This window comes from Bos javanicus, chromosome 4 (genome assembly GCF_032452875.1).
Source record: "Bos javanicus breed banteng chromosome 4, ARS-OSU_banteng_1.0, whole genome shotgun sequence".
Taxonomy (NCBI): domain Eukaryota; kingdom Metazoa; phylum Chordata; class Mammalia; order Artiodactyla; family Bovidae; genus Bos; species Bos javanicus.
The window spans coordinates 44,372,966-44,394,789 of record NC_083871.1 but is presented as its reverse complement, the minus strand read 5'-3'; the positions used below and the strand labels follow the sequence as shown (position 1 = coordinate 44,394,789).

General features: G+C 38.2%; 1 protein-coding gene across 3 annotated transcripts in view; it reads right to left on the bottom strand.

The window, feature by feature from the left end:
- Positions 1 to 21,695, bottom strand: part of GSAP (gamma-secretase activating protein) — a 101,126-nt gene extending 79,431 nt beyond the window's left edge. Inside the window, exons 1-6 of one of the 3 annotated variants that reach the window (XM_061413864.1) lie at positions 21,472 to 21,695; positions 10,923 to 10,999; positions 9,115 to 9,171; positions 7,139 to 7,208; positions 6,790 to 6,843; positions 2,579 to 2,667 (exon numbers count right to left, since the gene is read on the bottom strand). In XM_061413864.1, the coding sequence (XP_061269848.1) occupies positions 2,579 to 2,667; positions 6,790 to 6,843; positions 7,139 to 7,208; positions 9,115 to 9,171; positions 10,923 to 10,999; positions 21,472 to 21,580 (456 nt within the window). In that variant the 5' untranslated portion in view covers positions 21,581 to 21,695. Of the gene's footprint in view, positions 1 to 2,578; positions 2,668 to 6,789; positions 6,844 to 7,138; positions 7,209 to 9,114; positions 9,172 to 10,922; positions 11,000 to 21,471 lie in introns of those variants that run through there. The other 2 variants (XM_061413865.1, XM_061413866.1) reach the window with 2 other exon arrangements.
- Positions 21,696 to 21,824: the final 129 nt, after the last annotated feature.

Genomic DNA, 21,824 nt, shown 5'->3' with positions numbered 1-21,824 from the left:
TGAAAGTGAAGTCGCTCAGTCATGTCTGACTCTAGCGACCCTATGGACTGCAGCCTACCAGGCTCCTCTGTCCATGGGATTCTCCAGGCAAAAGTACTGGAGTGGGGTGCCATTGCCTTCTCCGATATAGACTATATTAGGAAAATAATTATTTTTGTAAATATTGAGCTAGATTATGATCATTAATATTCATTGATGGAAGGTCATACTATAGGCATGTGGGCGGGGACAGTGTGTAATTATCCAATGAACTATCTGGAAGGTACAATCATGCTGGTGGGGAACTCTACAAGGGTCCCAGACTGAGATCCGGACTCCGCTCACTACTGTCCTGAAGAAGTTTCTTCACGAAGGCTGCACAGGTAGAGGGAAAATGTACTACTGGAAATCATCATGGGTGTTTTGGAAAGAAAAAGGAAATAGATCACAGGGTAAGACCAAATTTTGTGGACAATGAATGGTGTTTCTCTAAAGGAGAGCAGAATGGAGAGAGGGTGAAAGTGGGGATTTGCCATGGGTGGAGGCTTGGAGGAGTTTATTTCTTCAGAGGCCTGAGCATGAGAGCACGGAGCAGGGCTTGGAACTGGATGGACCAAGATGAGTGTGGGTCTACTTCACATGGATGGGGGTGCAATCATGCACCTTGCATTTTTAATTTTTTTAATTAAGATAAAATGCACATAACAACATTCACTATTCACAGTTTTCACTATTAATAATACAATTTAGTATCTTTAAAATATATTCAGAGTGTTATGCAACTGTATATTTGTAAAACCTTTTTCCTTCCTACACTCTGATTACCCATCCTTCAATAACATCATCATTGCCTACACAGCCCTGGATAAAAATGGTAAAGAAACCAAAAGAACATGCCAGAAAAGGGAAGTGTCCCACAGTCACCCCTGCACTGAGGACAGTGTAAATAAACAGAGTGGATTCCTGGGGGAGGGAATGTAGCTTAGAAGTTCCAGGCCAGGCCCTGTCTGGCAGCAAGCAGCGCCCGGAGAGAAGCCAGGAGTGGTGGTGAAATGCACAGCCGGAAGGACTGGCTGACAGTGGCCAACCAGGCACATGAGAGACAGGCCGTTCTCCCAACACATACTGCCAGAGGGAGACCCAAGGTCAGAGGCTGAGGATAGGTAGGGTAGGGGGAGGCTACACGAGGTAATTGTTCATGCAACCCAGCAGGAACAAGGGTAATCGATTCTTGTTCTCAGTGATAGTTACCTTCCATCTGTGCCGGCATCAGTGCTTAATCGTTTTCAATTCTTTTTTGACTCCATGGACTGTAGTTCACTAGGCTCCTCTGTCCATGGGATTCTCCAGGCAAGAATACTGGAGTGGGTAGCCATGCCCTTCTCCAGGGGATCTTCCCAACCCAGGGATCAAGCCCGACTCTCCTGCATTGCAGGCAGATTCTTTACTTTCTAAGCTACCGTGGAAGCCCTATGTTCCATAAGGTCACCACAAACACTGAACTCTGAACCACTGTTCCCAAGGGAAATAGTGATACACACTCCTATGAGCCTCTAGCTACAATATTTTTGTCAACAAAATAAAACAAAACTTGGTCTAATGTGTGTCCCTTTTTAAAGACATTGTGGGACTTCCCTGGTGGTCCAGTGGCTATGACTCCGCACTCCCACTGCAGGGGGACCAGGTTTGATCCCTGGTCAGGGAACCAGGTCCCACATGTCGCAACTAAGAGTGTGCACGCTAAAAAGATTCCGTATGCTGCATCAATGATCAAAAGATTTGGCGTGCCACAACTAAAGATACTGTTGATTCGTTAGCAGTGAACTCAGTCAGCTGCACTATAATGCCTAAATGAAGTTTATCTAATGAACACACATATTTTCTCTGTAAAGTATATAGCAGCCTTTTTGCACTTAGAAACATGAAACACTACTTCAGCAATACACTTGGAGGACATTTTAAACATGAAATCAACTGCCAAAGAGTGAAAAACATGGCATTAAGTTGACTATGAAAACAATGTTTGTTTATAGTCTGAGAACTGACTCTGAAAGGCAGGGTCACCTTGTTCTACCTCAGCTGGGAACATGTACATTGGGTGACAAATTTTCATGTGTCTACCAATAACTGATTTGGGGGTTGCAAATGAATTTTAGTGGGTAGCAGAATTTGCAAATTCTATGTGCAAGCAATGAGGATTGACTATAAATAAGTCTATTTGTGTTATACACACAGTGCTTCTGCATCAGTGCCTGGAGTTGAGAAATTCAGGGATTAATTATGTCATTTAAACACAGGCATTTAACTTGTCAACTCTATGAAACATTAGATAAGCCATTTTCAAAGTTCCTTTCAATGTGTTTTGATATTCAATATTTTATCATGTAAAAACATCTATTATATCAAACAACCATGATGTAATAGAGACAGAGAGCTAGGTTTGAATTTTGATTTCCATGTTTGTGAGGGAAGAGGTGTTCATTCCAGCCATACCCATTCACTGGATTATTCTGAGGATTAAATGTGATAATGTGTATGAAAACACTTTTAACACCACTGTCTCTAGGTTTCATGCCTTTTGATTAAAGAGATCACTTACCTGTACCCAAATATAGCTATCCACTGCTTTTAGAACCTTCACATTGTTAATGGGGTGGATCTCGACCAACAAAGTTAAACACTTTGATCCTATAAAGTAAAGGATGCTTTTAATAGTAGCAAAGCCCAGAATATTACACATTACTCTTCCACATAGGCCTGAACTTTGAAAATGTAAAATGCATTACTTACTGTATTAGTTACTCCACAAACAAAAGCAGTTAGCTTAAAATTGAGACTTCTTAAAACCGCAAAAAAAAAAAAAAAAAAAAACGCAAATAGATACAGAAAACATCATAAAGGAGGAGTCAATGTACATGGAGTGAGAAACACGTTCCCACCCATTTCTCAGCTATTTTTACCATCACTTCACAGGCCCTCTCAGCTTTTAAGTCTAAATAAATACATCTCAGTTCAGTGTCACTACAATTCTGTAGCACAATGGCAAATACTGTTTGTGTAGGAAAATATAAAGATTTCTGATGAATGAATGTGTTAGGGTTGACAGCAACTAGCACAGGGACTGGGCTTCCCTCAGGAAGGCTGGAGCTGCATGGATAAAGACTCACTTATTTCCTTAGTGTCACATCTGAGCAAATGTCGTTAAAGATAGTAATTAGGAGGAAGTTTTAGACACAGGCTAGAATGGGGTTACCACAGATATTCAAAGTTAGACCAAGAGTTTCCCTCCTCAGAAAAGGAGTTGCCTTATATTTGAGTTCTTATAACAGCTCTAATATTCTCATGTGCTTCCTCAATGACTTGACTTTGAGTAATCATTTACAATTTGGGGATGGTACAGCAGCCTGGAATTGAATCAATGCCAGTTTTCACTATTTAAGAAAACAACCTAACAGTATTGCTTTATGTCAAGAAAAAAAAAATGTAAAGAATATAAAATATTTTCTGGGATATTGCCTCACACTTTCAAGAATTGGATATTTCTATAAAAATACCTTTTAGAGTTTACTGAAAGCAAAACAGTGAGTGAGTTATTATATGGGGTCACAAATACACAACAACAAAATAAAATCAAAAGCAAATGTTGTTTGGTCGATGGGTACTTAGAATTAAAATTCCAGGGACAGGTCATTCACGATTCAAAAGGGCTATATACTTCTAATAACTGAGACAAGGTAAAGTGAGATGCCTAGGGAGTCTGCTTGATGGCTCAAAAAAATGGCTCTAAGAATAAGAAATATTGATGTCAAAGATACTTGTGAAGAAAAATAGACTGTGAAATGTGGGAATGACAAAAAAAAAAAAAGCAATTTTCCTTATTGTCTTAAGTATATATAACTAATTTAATACAGTAAATAGTACAAGTTGATGTTTGACTATTTCATCTCTTGCCCAAAAAGTTTATAGATTCCAACTAGGGGAAAAATCTTTTTAGGGGGCAGGCGGGGGAATATTCTCATTGGAAAAATAACAAATCACCTATATTCAGCTTTTTTGTCAATGAATCTGTTCCCAGATGAGATTATCAGCTAATTTCACTTACCTTTAAAATGCGAGGCTTATCGAGGGCAGGGCAAAATTCATCTTCCTACACTAATTTTTCATTTCTTTAGGGCAGCTCAGATGCTTAATATAAGTAGCTTAATGAAAAGAGTAATTGGACAAACAGAAATGTCTCTCGATAACATACCATGTGCTTTCATAGTGTAACGGGAAGCACTCTGGAATAGGATACTAGAGATATCAATTCTAGTTTAAAATCTGTCGCTAACCTGATATTTATACTTCAATAAATCACGAAGCTTTCCTAGGCCTTGGTGCTTTGTTTTTAGTTTATTTTTGCCTTTTTTTTTTTTTTTTTTTTGGCCACACTGAGTGCAGCTTGCAGCATCTTAGTTTCCCAACCAGGGAATGAACCCGGGCCCCAGCAGTGAAAGAGCCAAGTCCTAACCACTGGACTGCCAGGGAATTGCCAGTGTTTTGTTATTTAAAAAATAAAGTGAAGAACTACAGAATCAGATTATTTCTACAATCACTTTTAGCCCTAAAATCCACAGTGATTCCATTACGTGCTTAAAGTTGTCTTAACAATTCAGAGAATCCAGGTATCAATGGAGCCTGGGAGTACATCACTGAAAGGCAAGACAGACCCGGCAGGACACCAAAGCTGTAGGGAGTAGAGCAGCAGGCCCAAAAGGGACAGCTGGATGGACCTCAAGGTGTTATGCTAAGTGAAGTAAGTCATACTAAGAGTGAAATAATGCCATTTGCAGCAACATGGATGGACCTAATGAAGTTAAGTCAGAGAAAGACAAATATCAAGATATCATTTACACATGGAATCTAAAAAAATATATACCAATGAACTTATTTATATAACAGACACAGACTCACAGACACAGAAAACAAACTTTACTAAAAGGGGAAAGGGTTAGGGAAGGATAAATTAGGAGTTGGGATTAACAGATATGCACTACTATATATAAAATAGATAACAAGTTCTTAGTGTTGAGCACAGGGAACTATATTCAATACCTTGTAATAAACCATAATACAAAAGAATCTGAAAAGAAAAATACATATGTGTGTAACTGAATCACTTTTCTGTACACCAGAAACTAACACAATATAGTAAATCAACTAAAATAAAAGACAAATACCATATGATCTCTTTTATATGTGGAATCTAAAAACCAAATCAAACCAAAACCAAAACCAGGTTTATAGATACAGAGAACAGATCGGTGGTTGCAGGAGGCAGAGGGTAGGAAGTAAGGGGAGAAATGAGTGAATATTTTTGCTTTGTTTAAACTGAATTTAAATTAAAAAAAGAAAAAAAGCACAAGGATAGGCATGGCACAGGGAGGGTGAAGAATGAGAAAAAGAAAGAACCTGGTCTGATGCAGGTAAAGGTACATATTGCGAAATAGTGAAAAGCTTGGAAGAATTCAGTCAAGTCTGGTTGTTTAGAAGCTCTGGTTATTAGAACTTTGCAATTAAAGCAGCTCCATGGAGCATCTGCAGCACTTAACTGACCACAAAGGCTCCTGGGGTCCTGGAGCAGCAGTGGGGCCCACGACACTGCCCACAGGGACCTGCTATGCCTTAGGGAAAATGTCATACCCCAGGAAGGGTGAGAGGGGCAGCTGGGCCTGGCTTCCTGCGTAAAACCATTTCCCAAATGAAACAAGTTTGCATGGCCTCGGTCAAGAAGAGAAGCACTGCTGACAAAAATTTTGTCATAAAGTTTGTAGACCAAGGAACTCTATCTTGCTTATATGAGATACATTATAGTCTGTCTCATTTGCAATGGAAAAATCTCATGATAAGCAACAGTGTTAACACCTTGAGGCAAACTACATTTTATAATCAACTGGCTTATCAAGTTATTCACAAACAAAAAATCAGCCTTCAGCAAAAGGCAAAATATTTACATAATATTTGTTCAAAGGACTAATCATTAAAACAGATCCTATAGTACTTTCTGGTCACATAATTTCTGAAATTGTAGCTGAACAAAAGACCTCCTAAGGGCTTCCATGATCTGTCTGCAACTCACGTTCATTTACTGCTGGCCTTATTTCCCACCATTCTGCCCTTGTTCACTCCAGTCCAGCCTCACTGACCTCACTATCCTGGAACAGCCAGGGAGTCTACCAAGCACTCTGGCCTCAGGGCCTTCATGCTGGCTGTTCCTTCTGCCAGAAATACGCTTCCCCATGCTGCCGCTGCTTAGTTGCTTCAGTGGTGTCTGACTCTGTGACCCTATGGACTGCAGCCTGCCAGGCTCCTCTGTCCATGGGATTCTCTAGGCAAGAGTAGGTTGCCATACCCTCCTCCAGGGGATCTTCCTGACCCAGGGATCAAACCTGGGTCTCTTGCATTGCATAGATGCATGCTTGCTGCCCCCCTCCTTTCAGGTCTCTGTTTAAAAACTCCTAGGATCATCCCTCAAACTATCTGGGCTCAAATACTAACCTCTTCCCGACCTTTGGTACCAGCTTCTTTCTGCCTGTAGCATCTGTTTAGTCTGCAGGTGCTAACTGCCTTTTTTTAATATTTCTGTTATTCACTGTTATATTATTTTCTGTACTTTCTTGTTTACTTGGAAAAAATGCAAAGAACATGCCTGACATGACCTTTGCCTTTGTATTCTGAGATAAAGCTATTTGTAAATATGCTTGCAGTTTGACTTAGTAGTTCAATAAATCTTCATCTATCAACAAGTACTAAAAAGTATAATTTCATTACCTGGTTGAAGCTCATTACTCCTTCCTTCTTTAGCAGCTTGAACTAAACTTGTAGCTAATGGAAAAAGAAAAAAAAAATCCATCAGCAAATAATCTATGCAGTGGCTTGTTAAAGTTTACCAGATAATACCCAGAATCAGTGAGGGCTCAAAGGATCTGTCAGTGGATGATCAAAGTAAAATACAAAGCACCCTTTATTGTAGGTAGACTCTACAGATTCTTTATTTCAAATCTTATCTCGAAAGTACATCTTTTCCCAGAATAATCAACTATTGTAAAAATTCAATACTTTGAAACTCAAAAAATATAGCTTAGTTCTCGACTTGTAGCAATAAAAGAGTTCAACTTACCCAGCAAAGTTTTCTCCTTGTTGACTGAGCAACTGACAACTTGCAAATCTTTCTCAAATGTATAGAGATGCTATTAAAACAGAAGTATTTTTTAATTTGGAGTTTCATGTTAAATAACAATTTTATGAATGCAAATCCCCACTCAGCTCTTTAGCAAGTATCACTGTGGCAAGCATTTTATTAAAGGACCACCAATGAACCAGTTTATCTACACTGAGAAGTTTCAGATTATTTTTTAAGAAAAAAGTTTGCTATTGTAGGCCATGTTTGGCACTGAAATTTAACCAGGAGACAACACAGTGTAGTGGTTAAAAGCACAGACCTTGAAGTCAAGCTAGACCCAGGCTCAAATCCTAATTCTGTCACTTGCTAGCTGTGTGACTTTGGATGAATTACTCAACCATTTTATCCTCCCATCAGCAAAATAGGAATCATGTTACTACCTATCTTGGGAGATTCTTAGAAGTGCTAAGTTAAATAATCCATGTGAGAATACTTACTACAATGTCTGCCACACATAATAAGCACTCAAGGGCGAGCAATTAGGATTATGAAGGCAAGTTAGCATTTTAATCAAATTACATAACTATGACATCATTAACTATGCCTAAGAGACTGTCACAAGTGCATCTCCTAAAGGATGCCCATATTTAGAACACTGGCAAAGTAATCTGCTATTTTTATTTAACCTGTATTTTATTTTCTTACTGTTTAAATGTTGCAAGATTCTATTTCCTGGAATATCAAAGAAAATTAAAATGGTCATGCAGAAGGAGGATGTGAGATGCAGATTGAGGAAATGGAGACAATCACAGTTATATTAAGCAAACTCTCTTAAAACATATTCAGGGTATAAGGAAAGATAGAATCTTAGACTTCAGGAGAGAATAAGTTAAGAGAAACAGTGACTAGCAGAACTATTACGAAGGTAAATAGTACTTGCAGACTAACAAAGCACTGAAAACATACTAGAATGCAATGGCCAAAAGTTGATAAAAATAAGTCAGGAAAAGTAAACTTGAGTTAATAAGATAGCTCTGAATTCATGTGACAAATTATGGTTTCCTTTATTCTTGCTCTGAGGGATTCTTATTTATAAGTAAGAAGAGGCATGAATGTATATACTTAATTGTAACTGCTTCATCCTTTTAATTATGTAATAACACACATAGTCTAATAAGTGTTTAAAACATGCAAACACTACCAAACAAAAAGTCTAAGTTCTCCATTATATTCACCCTATCCCAAACCCTTTTGAAAAAGAAACATTTTGTAATTTACTCTGTAGTCTTTCAGATCATTCAAAATGAGTTTTTAATATATTTACACACATATATATTATGTTATTTTCTTGCAAGTTTTTTATAAAACATAAATGGAATGCATTATCCTGGCAACTTGCTTTTTCATGTAATAATGTGTTTTGGAATGACTGTGACAGTGTACATTTATAGACTTCTCAGTCTCTTGATATTTACAAATTATTTTTACATAGACACAAAGGGACCTCCTCCCACTTGCCTCAAGAATTAGACAAGCCTGTCACATTAACCAATGTCTTATGTGAGCTGTCTGAGGAAAGATTAAGAAAAAGAGGCTGGTTCTACAACTGGATCTTTGAGAAGTAATGAGAAGAAAATCAGTGAAGTTCTGCAGAAGCAGAACTCAGAGGTCATTCTGACATTCTAAGCTTCTGGGAAACACACATCCTAGGGAGGCCACTGGACTTCCTACATTCCTACAGAATACTGGATAATTGGTTTGAACCTGTTCAGCTTAAATCTCAAAGGACTAAAAGACTACAGTTGACATTTGGTCCAGGAGTCCTCACATGTTTTTTTTTTTTTTTAAAGATAGTATAAAAGGACAAGAGAAGAAAGACAAAGAAATATAAAATAAATTTGTATCTTAAAAAAAGGAAAACCAAAGGCAGTAAAGTAACTGAAAACTAATGTATAATTTATGGTGATTTTTACCTCATTTTGTTTGGTTTGGTAATCATACAATCCAAAGAAGACATTTCCCTTATTGTCCTGAAAAGAAAAAATTAACTAGATGTTTATTAAAGGTCATTGTTTAGGAATTTACTAGTTTTAAAAGAAATCTGCAATAATTCAACCAGTATTAGCAATAAGCACTCTAAAGGTAGCCTGCTGTGCATGTCAGAGAAGGACTGAACACGTTTCTGATGGCAACACAGGTCAAGCGGTGAAAGGGAACCATGAACACACAGCTCAGTGAGTTTGAGGGAGCCTGTCTACAGGACACAGCATAGTGAAGGAGCAAATCTTTTTCTACTTTCATTTATTTCTGTAAAAGAATATGAACGATGGATACTGAAAGTAGGTAGAATAAGTCCATGACAGTCTTAGAAGTAAAACTTCTTTGCAAATAGATGGCAAAACAATGGAAAACAGGGACAGATTTTATTTTCTTGGGCTCCAAAATCACTGTGAATGGTGACTGCAGCCATGAAATAAAAAGATGCTTGCTCCTTGGAAGAAAAGCTATAACAAGTCAAGACAGTGTATTAAAAAGCAGAGACATTACTTTGCTGACAAAGGTCTGTACAGTCAAAGCTATGGTTTTTCCAGTTGTCATGTACAGATGTGAGAGCTGGACAATAATAAAGGCTGAGCACCAAAGAATTGATGCCTTCAAACTGTGGTGTTGGAGAAGACTCTTGAGAGCCCCTTGGACTGAAAGGAGATCAAAACCAGTCAATCCTAAAAGAAATCAACCCTGAATATTCATTGGGAAGACTGATGTTGAAGCTGAAGCTCCAATACTCTGGCCACCTGATGAGAAGAACTGACTTATTAGAAAAGACCCTGATGCTGGGAAAGACTGAAGGCAGGAAGAGAAGAGGATGGCAGAGGATGAGATGGTTGGATGGCATTACCAACTCAATGGACATGAGTTTGAGCAAACTCTGGGAGATGGCAAAAGACAGGGAAGCTTGGCAAAGAGTCAGACATGACTAAGCAACTGAACAACAACCAAAAACTTCATGAATCATAGAATTCCTTGAATGTAGCATCCTCATGGATACAACTTAAAATAACTTCTTTAAGCAAATAAAGTACAGTAATACAACTTGCAAAGCAAACTGGCCACCAATTATTCTTTCATGTTTCACTATTACAGTAAAATTATCCACGAAGTTAAATTTTCTTTCCTTAGAACAGTTAACATTGAAAACACACTGTTAAATAATAATGCCTCAAAACCCTGAGTATACAGAAATCCAAACAGATGATGTACAGTAATAATATTTAATGTTTTCTCAAAGATAAAAACTTAACATATTGATTAAGTTTAAATATCTCTTACTTGGCATTTTTCCTCTAGAGGATGAAACTGTTCATTTATTCAAAACCTTTGAGCACTGTATCAGACATTGGGTATAGTTTTATTTTATTTAAAAAAGAAAAAATATTACATAAGACTGAATTTCAATTACCCTATTCAATCTCACAAAATAAAAAAAAAGTCATATGTTAAAGATTAAATGCCAACAAGTCTTATTCACTATACCTTCTAAAGATAAAGCATAAAAGTCTGTTGAAAAAAATATATATATATAAATGGTTAAAGAGTAAATTTTATGTTAAGTATATGTGTGTGTGCTTAGCTGCTCTTTGTGTTCAATGCTTTGTGATCCCATGAATGCTTTGCTCCTTTATCCATGGAGATTCTCCAGGCAAGAATACTGGAGTGGGTTGTCATACCCTCCTCGTGTTATGTATATTCTACCTCAATTTAAAAAAGAATATAGACTTACCTTATAGGTATAAATAATATTTCTGTTTCGTTCAACATTTAGTACACGTAAGCACTCATAATTGTTTTCTAAAACACCTAAAACAGAAATAATCACAAGTTAACATCTAGAAGGAGATGTTTAAAAACATATCTAACAATGGTGAATGGAATTGTTTCCTTAATTTCTCTTTCTATTTTCTCATTATTAGTGTATAGGAATGCAAGGGATTTCTGTGTGTTGATTTTATATCCTGCAACTTTACTATATTCATTGATTAGCTCTAGTAATTTTATGGTGGAGTCTTTAGGGTTTTCTATGTAGAGGATCATGTCATCTGCAAACAGTGAGAGTTTGACTTCTTTTCCAATTTGGATTCCATTCACCATTGCAACGAAAAGAATAAAATACTTAAGAATATATCTACCTAAAGAAACTAAAGACCTACATATAGAAAACTATAAAACACTGATGAAAGAAATCAAAGAGGACACTAATAGATGGAGAAATATACCATGTTCATGGATCGGAAGAATCAATATAGTGAAAATGAGTATACTACCCAAAACAATCTATAGATTCAATGCAATCCCTATCAAGCTACCAACGGTATTTTTCACAGAGCTAGAACAAATAATTTCACAATTTGTATGGAAATACAAAAAACCTCGAATAGCCAAAGCAATCTTGAGAAAGAAGAATGGAACTGGAGGAATCAACCTGCCTGACTTCAGCCTCTACTACAAAGCCACAGTCATCAAGACAGTATGGTACTGGCACAAAGACAGAAATATAAATCAGTGGAACAAAATAGAAAGCCCAGAGATAAACCCACACACCTATGGACACCTTATCTTTGACAAAGGAGGCAAGAATATACAGTGGAGAAAAGATAATCTCTTTAACAAGTGGTGCTGGGAAAACTGGTCAACCACTTGTAAAAGAATGAAACTAGAACACTTTCTAACACCATACACAAAAATAAATTCAAAATGGATTAAAGATCTAAATGTAAGACCAGAAACTATAAAAATCTTAGAGGAGAACATAGGCAAAACACTCTCCGACATACATCACAGCAGGATCCTCTATGATCCACCTCCCAGAATATTGGAAATAAAAGCAAAAATAAAGAAATGGGATCTAATTAAAATTAAAAGCTTCTGCACAACAAAAGAAACTATAAGCAAGGTGAAAAGACAGCCTTCAGAATGGGAGAAAATAATAGCAAATGAAGCAACTGACAACTAATCTCAAAAATATATAAGCAACTCCTGCAGCTCAATTCCAGAAAAATAAATGACCCAATCAAAAAATGGGCCAAAGAACTAAATAGACATTTCTCCAAAGAAGACGTACAGATGGCTAACAAACACATGAAAGATGCTTAACATCACTTATTATCAGAGAAATGCAAATCAAAACCACAATGAGGTACCATTTCACGCCAGTCAGAATGGCTTCGATCCAAAAGTCTACAAGCAATAAATGCTGGAGAGGGTGTGGAGAAAAGGGAACCCTCTTACACTGTTGGTGGGAATGCAAACTAGTACAGCCACTATGGAGAACAGTGTGGAGATTCCTTAAAATACTGGAAATAGAACTGCCATACGACTCAGCAATCCCACTGCTGGGCATACACATCGAGGAAACAAGAATTGAAAGAGACATGTGTACCCCAATGTTCATCGCAGCACTGTTTATAATAGCCAGGCCATGGAAGCAACCTAGATGTCCATCAGCAGATGAATGGATAAGAAAGCAGTGGTACATATACACAATGGAGTATTACTCAGCCATTAAAAAGAATACATTTGAATCAGTTTTAATGAGGTGGATGAAACTGGAGCCTATTATACAGAGTGAAGTAAGCCAGAAGGAAAAACACCAATACAGTACACTAACGCATACATAAGGAATTTAGAAAGATGGTAACGACAACCTTGTATGTGAGACAGCAAAAGAGACAAAGATGTATAGAACAGTCTTTTGGACTCTGTGGGAGAGGGAGGTGGGGGATGATTTGGGACAATGGCATTAAAACATATATAATATCATATAAGAAAAAAAATAATAAAATTAAAAAATTAAAAAAAAACATATCTAACAAAAATATATCTGCATTAGATTTTAAAAGCCAAATACAAAAGAACACTGATAATTCCCTCATATACAGCTTAAAAACAGGCAAAGCTAATCTATTTTACTGGAGATCAGATTAGTAATGACCTTTAAGGAAGAGGAAAGTAGTGATTAGCAAGTATCTCAAGGAAATCTTGCTAATGGAAGTGTACATTGGACAAAACTAGCAGAATCTACTAAGGCTGAATATATATGGCTCAACAATTGTCTGTGTACTTATATCTCATCAGAAGTATATACATAATTTGGCAAATGACACATATGAAATATACAGCACTATGATTCATAATAGCCAAAACTGGAAACCCAAAATATTCATCAAGCAAAGAACTAATAAATCATGATATATTCAAACAATGGAATGTTATGTAACAATAAGAATTAATTAACTTGCTATAAAATACATACATACATAAATAATTGAGTAAAGGAAACTCATATTTTCATTCCTCCCCAAAAGGCACAAACTGTATGATTTAATTTATACACAAGTTTCAAAAACTGGCAAAAAGAATCTATGGTGCTAGATGAATGACAGCTGAAAAGGAATATGAAGGGGATCTTTGGGGTTCTATTAATGTTCTCCTTCCTGCTCTGAGTGCTGGTTCCACGGAGGTGCCTCACTTTGTGACAATTAACTGACCTGTGCTCTGTGATCTGTATACTTTTCTGTATGAAGGCCATCTTCAATGACGGATATAAAGATTGTTTACACAAAACATTTAACTTGTAAGTTAACTGATCATCACCTTTCTTCTAAAATTTTAGGATATTCCTCTGGATTCTACAGTTAAAGGATTTAAACACTGGTTAGAAACAGCATCAATAATTATCATCATTAATCAGAGAGAAATGCATATTTCCCCAATTTCCTCAAAATAAATTGTTTAAACTTGACTCATCTTCCCCACACAAGAATAGTGTTTTTGATGTTAAAATATCATGCTGATTATGACAAATACCAATATTCAGAAAAAAATATGCAAAATACCCTATAAATCAGAGCAAACTTCAGCCTGTATTCCTGATTAAAAAGGAAGAATCAAGATACAAAATCAGGATAATTGGTGAGCTCAATCCCTGCACTGGAGCTGGCAGTGGGAAACATTTAGAAAGGCAAAGAGCAGGTTCACTGAGAACCCAGGAATCATCCTGCAATCTCTCTTCCAAAATCTTTACAGAAAGAAACTGCGTGGATTGTCTGCAGACAAGGCAAAGGGAGGGGCGAGTGTTGCTTATATATGTGTATATACAACTTTCAATGTCTAGTGAGGTATCAGAAACACTTCTCAATGATTAAAAAAAAATAATCCCTTGGTCTCTTAGGATAATAGTATGATTCAGTTGGCTTACTGCTGAATAGGAAAGAAAAGGTAAACAGAATGAACTGTTTCCTCTATCATACTTATAATAGGAAAATGGGTAATTACTGAAAAATCCTTTAAGGTAGATTTTGCAGACATCTAAAGAGAATTTCTGTGAGTTATTTTTCATCCTGCATATGACTCAAAACTCCTGGAATGTAATGTGTCAATATTTTGCAAAGTTTTTTTTTTTTCTTTCCAGATTATAAGGATGCTGGGACTTTCTCAAAAGTACACTTAAAAGGTTTTAACTAAGATAAGAAACTCCTTTATAAGAATCTTGCTAAGAAAATCCAATTTCCTTGCAAAAGCACACCTATTTTCAAATCACTATAATATTAAGAGAAAAAAAAAGTCTTCAACAAGTGCAGATTACAAATGATATATGCTTATTCCATTAACTCAGGGGTTCTCAAGGCTGGTTGTGTCAGAATCATCAGGGGAAATTTTGAAAGAACATGGATGCCCAAATCCTGCCCCCAAATATTCTGATTTTTTTGAGCTGGTAAAGGTCCTGCTCTCTCCTGTGTGTGTTTTTAAGTTCGCTTTGTTACTCCAATGGGCAGCCAGAACTGAGAACCACTGAAGTACATATTTACAATATACATTAAACAATATTTATTAGACAGCACAATTATAACCAGCTTACAATGTAATCATTACATACAGATTTGAAGGAAATAATAAAAATTATGCCTTCATGGGTCTATTAGGGAGCAATGATTGCAGTCTTAAATAATTCTGCAGTTAAGCACATGGTTCTCATCTCTATGACATTTGCATTAGATAAATTTGGTAATACTGGAAATCCAGACACTGGCATCTCACCACACACTATAAACCTGCTAGCCCTTCCTCTTCAGATTAGCTGCTCATGGTTTAGACACACCCTTTTAAAAGACTTATTCAATAACCTCTTTGCTTATTCATTCTGACTATTCTCCCACAGTTCATCATTGGAAAGTCCAGGAGGAAGTTTAGCAATTTCAAATGAGGAAATGTGGTTTAGTTTTACAGTTAGTTAAATCAGAGTTCATGAAGAAAAAATGTAGCATTTTGATAGTTACTTGCATAAAAGTAAATCTATTATAAAAAAAAATAAGTAGATACTAAGGGTGTTGGCAAAGTTACAGCTCATGTGAAATTTAAGCTGGTTTGCCACATAGTCTCATCCAGCTCAGTGTATTCTGTGCTAAACACCAGTGATTTCACTTTAAAAGAAGATGTTTACCAAGTATGCAGATTTGGTTTCCAAATGCTATGAAATAAGATAAATCTCATATAAAAGTATTTCTTTTCTTTCTAATGACTATTGGAGCATGGGGAGTCTCACAGCCTTATACAAAAATTTGAACTAGTTTCTAAAACACAGATCAAGGAGTGTTAAAATATGATTATACCTATGACATTTCTATTCTGTAAATAATTCACATAAATCCTCCTGCTCAACATGACTAGGTGCTATAATTCCTAAACTTATGAAGTAAACATCATTATGTGATTTATATTTCATATTCTGGATAAAATGAGGAAAATCAAGGGTGGGGTGATGAAGCCAGAAAGAGAAGAGACTCAGAAAAGGAGACTAGGAAAGTAGGGGGAGGAACAGTGAACAGGAAGGACAGTGGCAAGAGAAGACTGAAACAATAAAGAAAAATAACGTGGCAAAGCCAATCCTCTAGCCCCCGAATCTGTTTGGGGGTATCTAGGAGGCAACAACAAAAGCACTACCCTTGAGGCAGTCACCTGGTACAATATATCACTTCCCTGGAAAAGATGAATAATTACAATATTAGAAAGAATAATCAGTCCGGAATATTACTAAATTCTAACAAATTCACAAATCTAGTGCTAATTGAAGCAGACAAGGAGACACAGAAATGGAAACCCACATTCTTCCTGGTCTTAAGTATATGTGACATTGAAACCTCAGAAAATTCACATACCACAGACTTTTTCTTAAGTTTCCTGAGGATCTAATGTATTCCAAGAGATTAAGCATTAGACACAAAAATTAATATATAAAATCTATTATATTGCTACATACCAGTAATAGTACATATAATGTTTTTAAATGTGCCATTTATGAGAGCAACAAAAACTAATAATAGCCCAGGAGTAAATCTAGTAAATTTTCATGGAGAAAATTCTAAAACTTGTTAAGAGTCATAAAAAGGCTCTAAATAAATAACAGGCTATATACTTTGTTCACAATTGGAAAGATTTAATATCCTAAAGATGCAACTTCTCCCCTAGCTGATCTATAGATTCATTGTAACTCAAATTAAAAAATCCAACAGACTTTTTGGTGAAATCTGATAGGGTGATTCCAAAATCTAAATGTAAGAACAAGGAGCATAAAATAGCCAAGAGGACCCCAACAGAGACTGAGGTGAGGAGACGTACTCCACCAATTACCAAGACTTAACAGAAAGATAGTTACTAAGGTGTCTTCACCTTATATTGACCAATGGAACAAAATTTAAAACCCAGAAAAGAAGACTCACATGCATACGGAAACATGATGTTTAAAGGAAGTGGTTTTGCTGTCAATGAGAAAAGGTAGGGCTATCTGGTTAGTGACCGTAGAACTACTAGCTATTAACAGAGAAAAACAATGCAGTTGACAAAAGAATATTTTAACACATGTAAGCTATAGATAATAACAAAATAAAACCATGTAATGACCACCCAGCTTAAAAGTAACAGATATCAAGACTACTTCTAAAGGCTCCAGTGTTCCCCTGATTCCTATATCACATTACATACAGAAATACATTCCAGGTGAATTTAAAAAATAACAAAATTCAAAAAGAAAAGCTTTAAAGCTTTTAGAAGTTAATATAAAAATGTCTTAATGGCTTCTAAGTTTCTTTAAAATATTCCAAAAGCACAAACCATAAAGGAAAAACACTTACAAATTAGACTACATTATAATCAAGAACTCTTATTTATTAAAGGTAATTACAAACTGAAAAAAAAAAAACAGATACTTGGAACATATATGATAAACAAAGGACTAGAATCCAGAGTGAAGAATGCCTTAAAGTCTATATGAAAAAAAAAAAACCCATAACAGAAAAATAGACAAAAGGATGAACACCCTACAAAAGAAACACAAATAGCCAGTTAAGTATATATAGAGAGATGCTCAACCTCAGACCATAAAGATGTATTATTTAGACCCACCAGTCTGACAAGAAATTAAACACTTGGAAAAATCAAGAGTTTGTAAAGATATTGAGTACCAAAAATATTTTGATAACACAAATGATACAAGTATTTTGGATAGCAATTTGGTACTACCCAGGAGGTAACCCAGTGGATAAAGAATCTGTCTTCAATGTCTTAGATGCAGGAGACACAGGTTCTATCTCTGGGTCAGGAAGATCCCATAGAAAAGGGCATGGCAACCACTTCAGCATTCTTGCCTGGAGAATCCCATGGACAGAGAAGCCTGACAGGCTTCAGTCCATAGGGTCACAAAGAGTCAGACACAACTGCAGCAATTGAGCACATAGGAAAAGTGAAGGTGTGCATAGCCTGTGACTCAGCAACCTCACTGTCAGACATCTATCCTAGAGAAACTTGAACCAGGTGATGTGCACAAGGTTAGTAAAAGCCTTGAATATAACAGCAAACCCCAGAAACCTCCCAAATGTCACCATCAGGAAAAGGATAAGTAAGATGGGTTCCGTAGGAAACACCCTGAGACACTTTAGTACACAGTATATTTACTAGATTGTGCTTATTAAAGTGGGATTAATGTCTGTAACAGGAAGGAGAAGCAGGATCGGGGTGGGGGGAAGAAGTCAAGCTATAATAAAGGTCCAGTGGCCTCAGATGACGTTGAGGTCTTCCACCAAGAACGCTCCAGAATTGAAATGAATTGCCACAGTTGTCCCACGTGAGTCAAAATGCCCAGGCTTTTATATCCTACCTGAACCCCTTATTAGAGGAGGGCACACCTAAAGGGGCATAAACTTGGGTGATACAGCCCTCTGCTGAGGCCATCCCTGAAGATGCTGAAAGCTGAGGGCTCTGCTGCCATGTTCACAGCACCTGGGACAAGCCCTTCCTTGAAACAAAGATCTAAGCAGTGCATCTCCATGTTTACCATATTGTATAGGCACACAAAAGGAATACTATACAGCAGTGAAAAGTAATGCCCTGTAGCAGTCAACATGGCCCTAGTGGTAAAGAACCTGCTTGCCAATGCACGAGATATAAGAGATCCAGGTTCGATCCCTGGGTTTGGAAGATCCCCTGGAGGAGGGCATGGTAACCCACTCCAGTATTCTTGCCTGGAGAATCCCACGGACAGAGGAGCCTGGCATGCTACAGTCCATGGTATCGCAAAGAGTCAGACATCACTGAAGCAATTCATCACACATCACATACCAGTCAACATGGATAAATCTTACAATACTGATCAGGGAAAAAAAGCAGAAAGAATACATATGATATTCTTTCACTTACTTAAAGTTCACAAACAAGAAAATGAAATGATATTTTGCTTAGGGAGATAGATACAGGTTAAAACTACAAATAAGATTGAAGGAATGTGAAAATATAAAAGTTTAAATGGTTGTAGGCAACAACATATAGATGAGGCATATGAAGAGAAATAGGATCAAATAGGGAGAACCAAGAACCGTCAAAAGTCTTGCTATTGTTCTATTTTTAAGACAGGTATATGGTTTTGCTTTTATATTATTTATAGCTTACATGTGTTAACATATTCTTTTGTATAACTGTTTTAATTTTTTTTTAAAGAAAAAATATTTTCTTCATTTATTTCAGGAGAAATAATTTCCCCAAAGTTCAACTCAGAACCAGGAACAGAGGCAGTAACCAAATCTGGTCTCCTTATTTCTTAACCCTTATTGACTAAAATGCTATCCCACTGAATTTCTGCCTGGCTAACTTAGCCTAGCTCTCTGGCTATTTTGCCAGAAATATGTCATACATCAGGTGTACTACTTAGCACCACTAAGAAATCTTCAACTGTATTTATTTATGTAAGAACATTAAGGCTTCAAATTTAGAGAGTAAGTGTGCAGAGAGGAGACTTACAATGGTATAATTATTCATAATTTACATTTGAACAGCTGCGACTTTGAAAGGAAAATAATTACACAAATGTGTGGAGTCAGAGCTGTGCTAGAGATAAAATAGAATTCCAGATTCCTCTGCCAGTGCTACAAATTACAGCAGCAGAAGAATTAACTTGTGGGGTTTTTTAAGCTGCCACTAGTGATTATCAGAAGTAACAATGTCTTTTAGGATAACAGGGCTAATATTTTTGCCAAGCTGCTCTGTAGGAGCAAAATACTACCAATATGAGAAAAAGCTGGTATTCCTAGTAAGTTTACTTTCTGAGGACCCAAGGGTATCTGCTGTTTGGTGGAATGTCAATGTACAAGTCTATGTGTCTTCACAGATGGATTAAAGACACAAGGAAGCCAAAATCTAACTGGCTCACACACTGCTTTTCAATCACATTACTGAAACATAAGACTGTGGCATTTCACACTTCATCTAACTTCTCATTCTCGAGCACCTGCCACTTAGCTATATAAGGAGATGGTCCAGAGAAAAGGGGCTTCCCAGGTGGCGCAGTGGTAAAGAATCTGCCTGCCAATACAGGAGACTCAAGAGACACAGGTTTGACCCCTGGATTGGGCAGATCCCTTGGAAATGGCAACCAGCTCCATATTCTTGCCTGGAAAATTACATGGACAGAGGAGCCTGGTAGGCTATAGTTCACAGAGTCACAAAGAGTCGTACATGACTGAGAACACATGCCAGAGAAAGGACTTTTGTGTTGAAAAGCACAAACCTTCAGAAACTCTTTAGAATCCAGGAGACTTTTTTAAATGCAGCACTTTCCCACCCCCTACCCCGCCAAAGTTAGCCTTTACTAATAATGACACTAGTCGTTAGTCAAACTCACTAGTCAAACTGGAGTCTTGAGCTAGACAAAGATGACTATGTATTTGGAACCAAGACAGCCAACATGCCAAAACAAGGAACCCTACAAATATTCAGCTAAAACCACAGGACAGAAAACTTTCTCCAGTGATGAGGGGAAAGGAGTTGTAGATACCGGTAATTTGATAGCTGTGTCCCAAAAAATGCCTTCCAGCAGTCTACAGTGCTTAAGGAAAACCAGAAGTGGGGGGAATACACTGAAGTGGCTAGCTCCCTGTGCACAACTGGGATTCCAGGGTACATTGCTTAGAACCTGAACCCAAGCCCTGAAGATGCAACATTATGTGAAGCAAACTTCTCTTCTTACAAAACAACCTGAGAAATCACGGAGTTCCCCTTCTTTAAAGTTTCAATTGATCAATGCTGGGAAGGCTCAAAAGTCACTTTTCACTCCCTCAAAATCAAAGGATTTCTGAGACATATGAAAACCAAAGCCTCAAGTGCAGGGAATGTATTCCAATCCACCCTGAGAAAGTAGAGCAGGACACCTGAGCATCTTTTCTTTCTCATAAAGTAAGACCTTCCAGCCCCTAGTCTTGCTAGATCCCCTACCCGGGTGACAAATCTTTTTAAAACAGGTGAGATGTGAATGAAGTATAGAGAACCACCCTCTCCCACTCCCCACAGCCTTGCGCCAGGGGAACAGAGCCTGGGCAGCTGTTCCTCCGCCTGATGAGATGATGCTTAGGGTACCACGAGTGTCCCCTGCCTTTCTGCTTAAGGTGACTTACTGTGGGCAATCAGTAAGCCAGAAGATGGAGGACTCGCCAGAAGAAGCGGTATAGCTCGGCCGAGACTTTGCCCGGGAGCTGCCCCTCCAACCTTCACCCAGCGGCCCGGGGTGAGGATGACAAAGCCCAGACTCTAAAGAGGGCAACGTTCCCCTTTCAGGACCAAACTTCACAGGCTGGCAGGGGGCACAGGCTGCCGCTTTGGGTCGGTGCTCACCACTTGAGCGCAGCCTGGGAATCCCTAGATATGAATGACTGTCCCGCCTCCACTCCCCCCACGGCCCCCCGGCCGGACGCGCCCCCCGCCCCGCCCCCCGGCCGGACGCGCGCCTACAGCACCTGGGCCGCCGCCTCTGGCCCCGGCGGCCGCTGACGCCGCCAGCTGCACCCGCAGCGACGGGAGCACGTCCTTCTCGAGATCGAAGTCGGCGATCAGACGGAGAGCCATAGCCTGGACACGGCCACGGAGCGGCCCGCACCGCGGGCATTCCCGGCCCTCCGCGCACCACCGCGCCGGACTCCCGCCCCTCCTTCTCTCCCCTCCCCAGTCCCCCCCGCCAACCCCCCCCCGCCCCCCCTCGCCGCCGCTTTCGGTTCCGCCGCCTCCGGGGCCCGAGAAGCCCCAGCACCGCCTCCTCCCGGCCCGCGCCGCGCACGCGAGCCTCGAGCTGTGCACACCCGGCTGGGGGGAA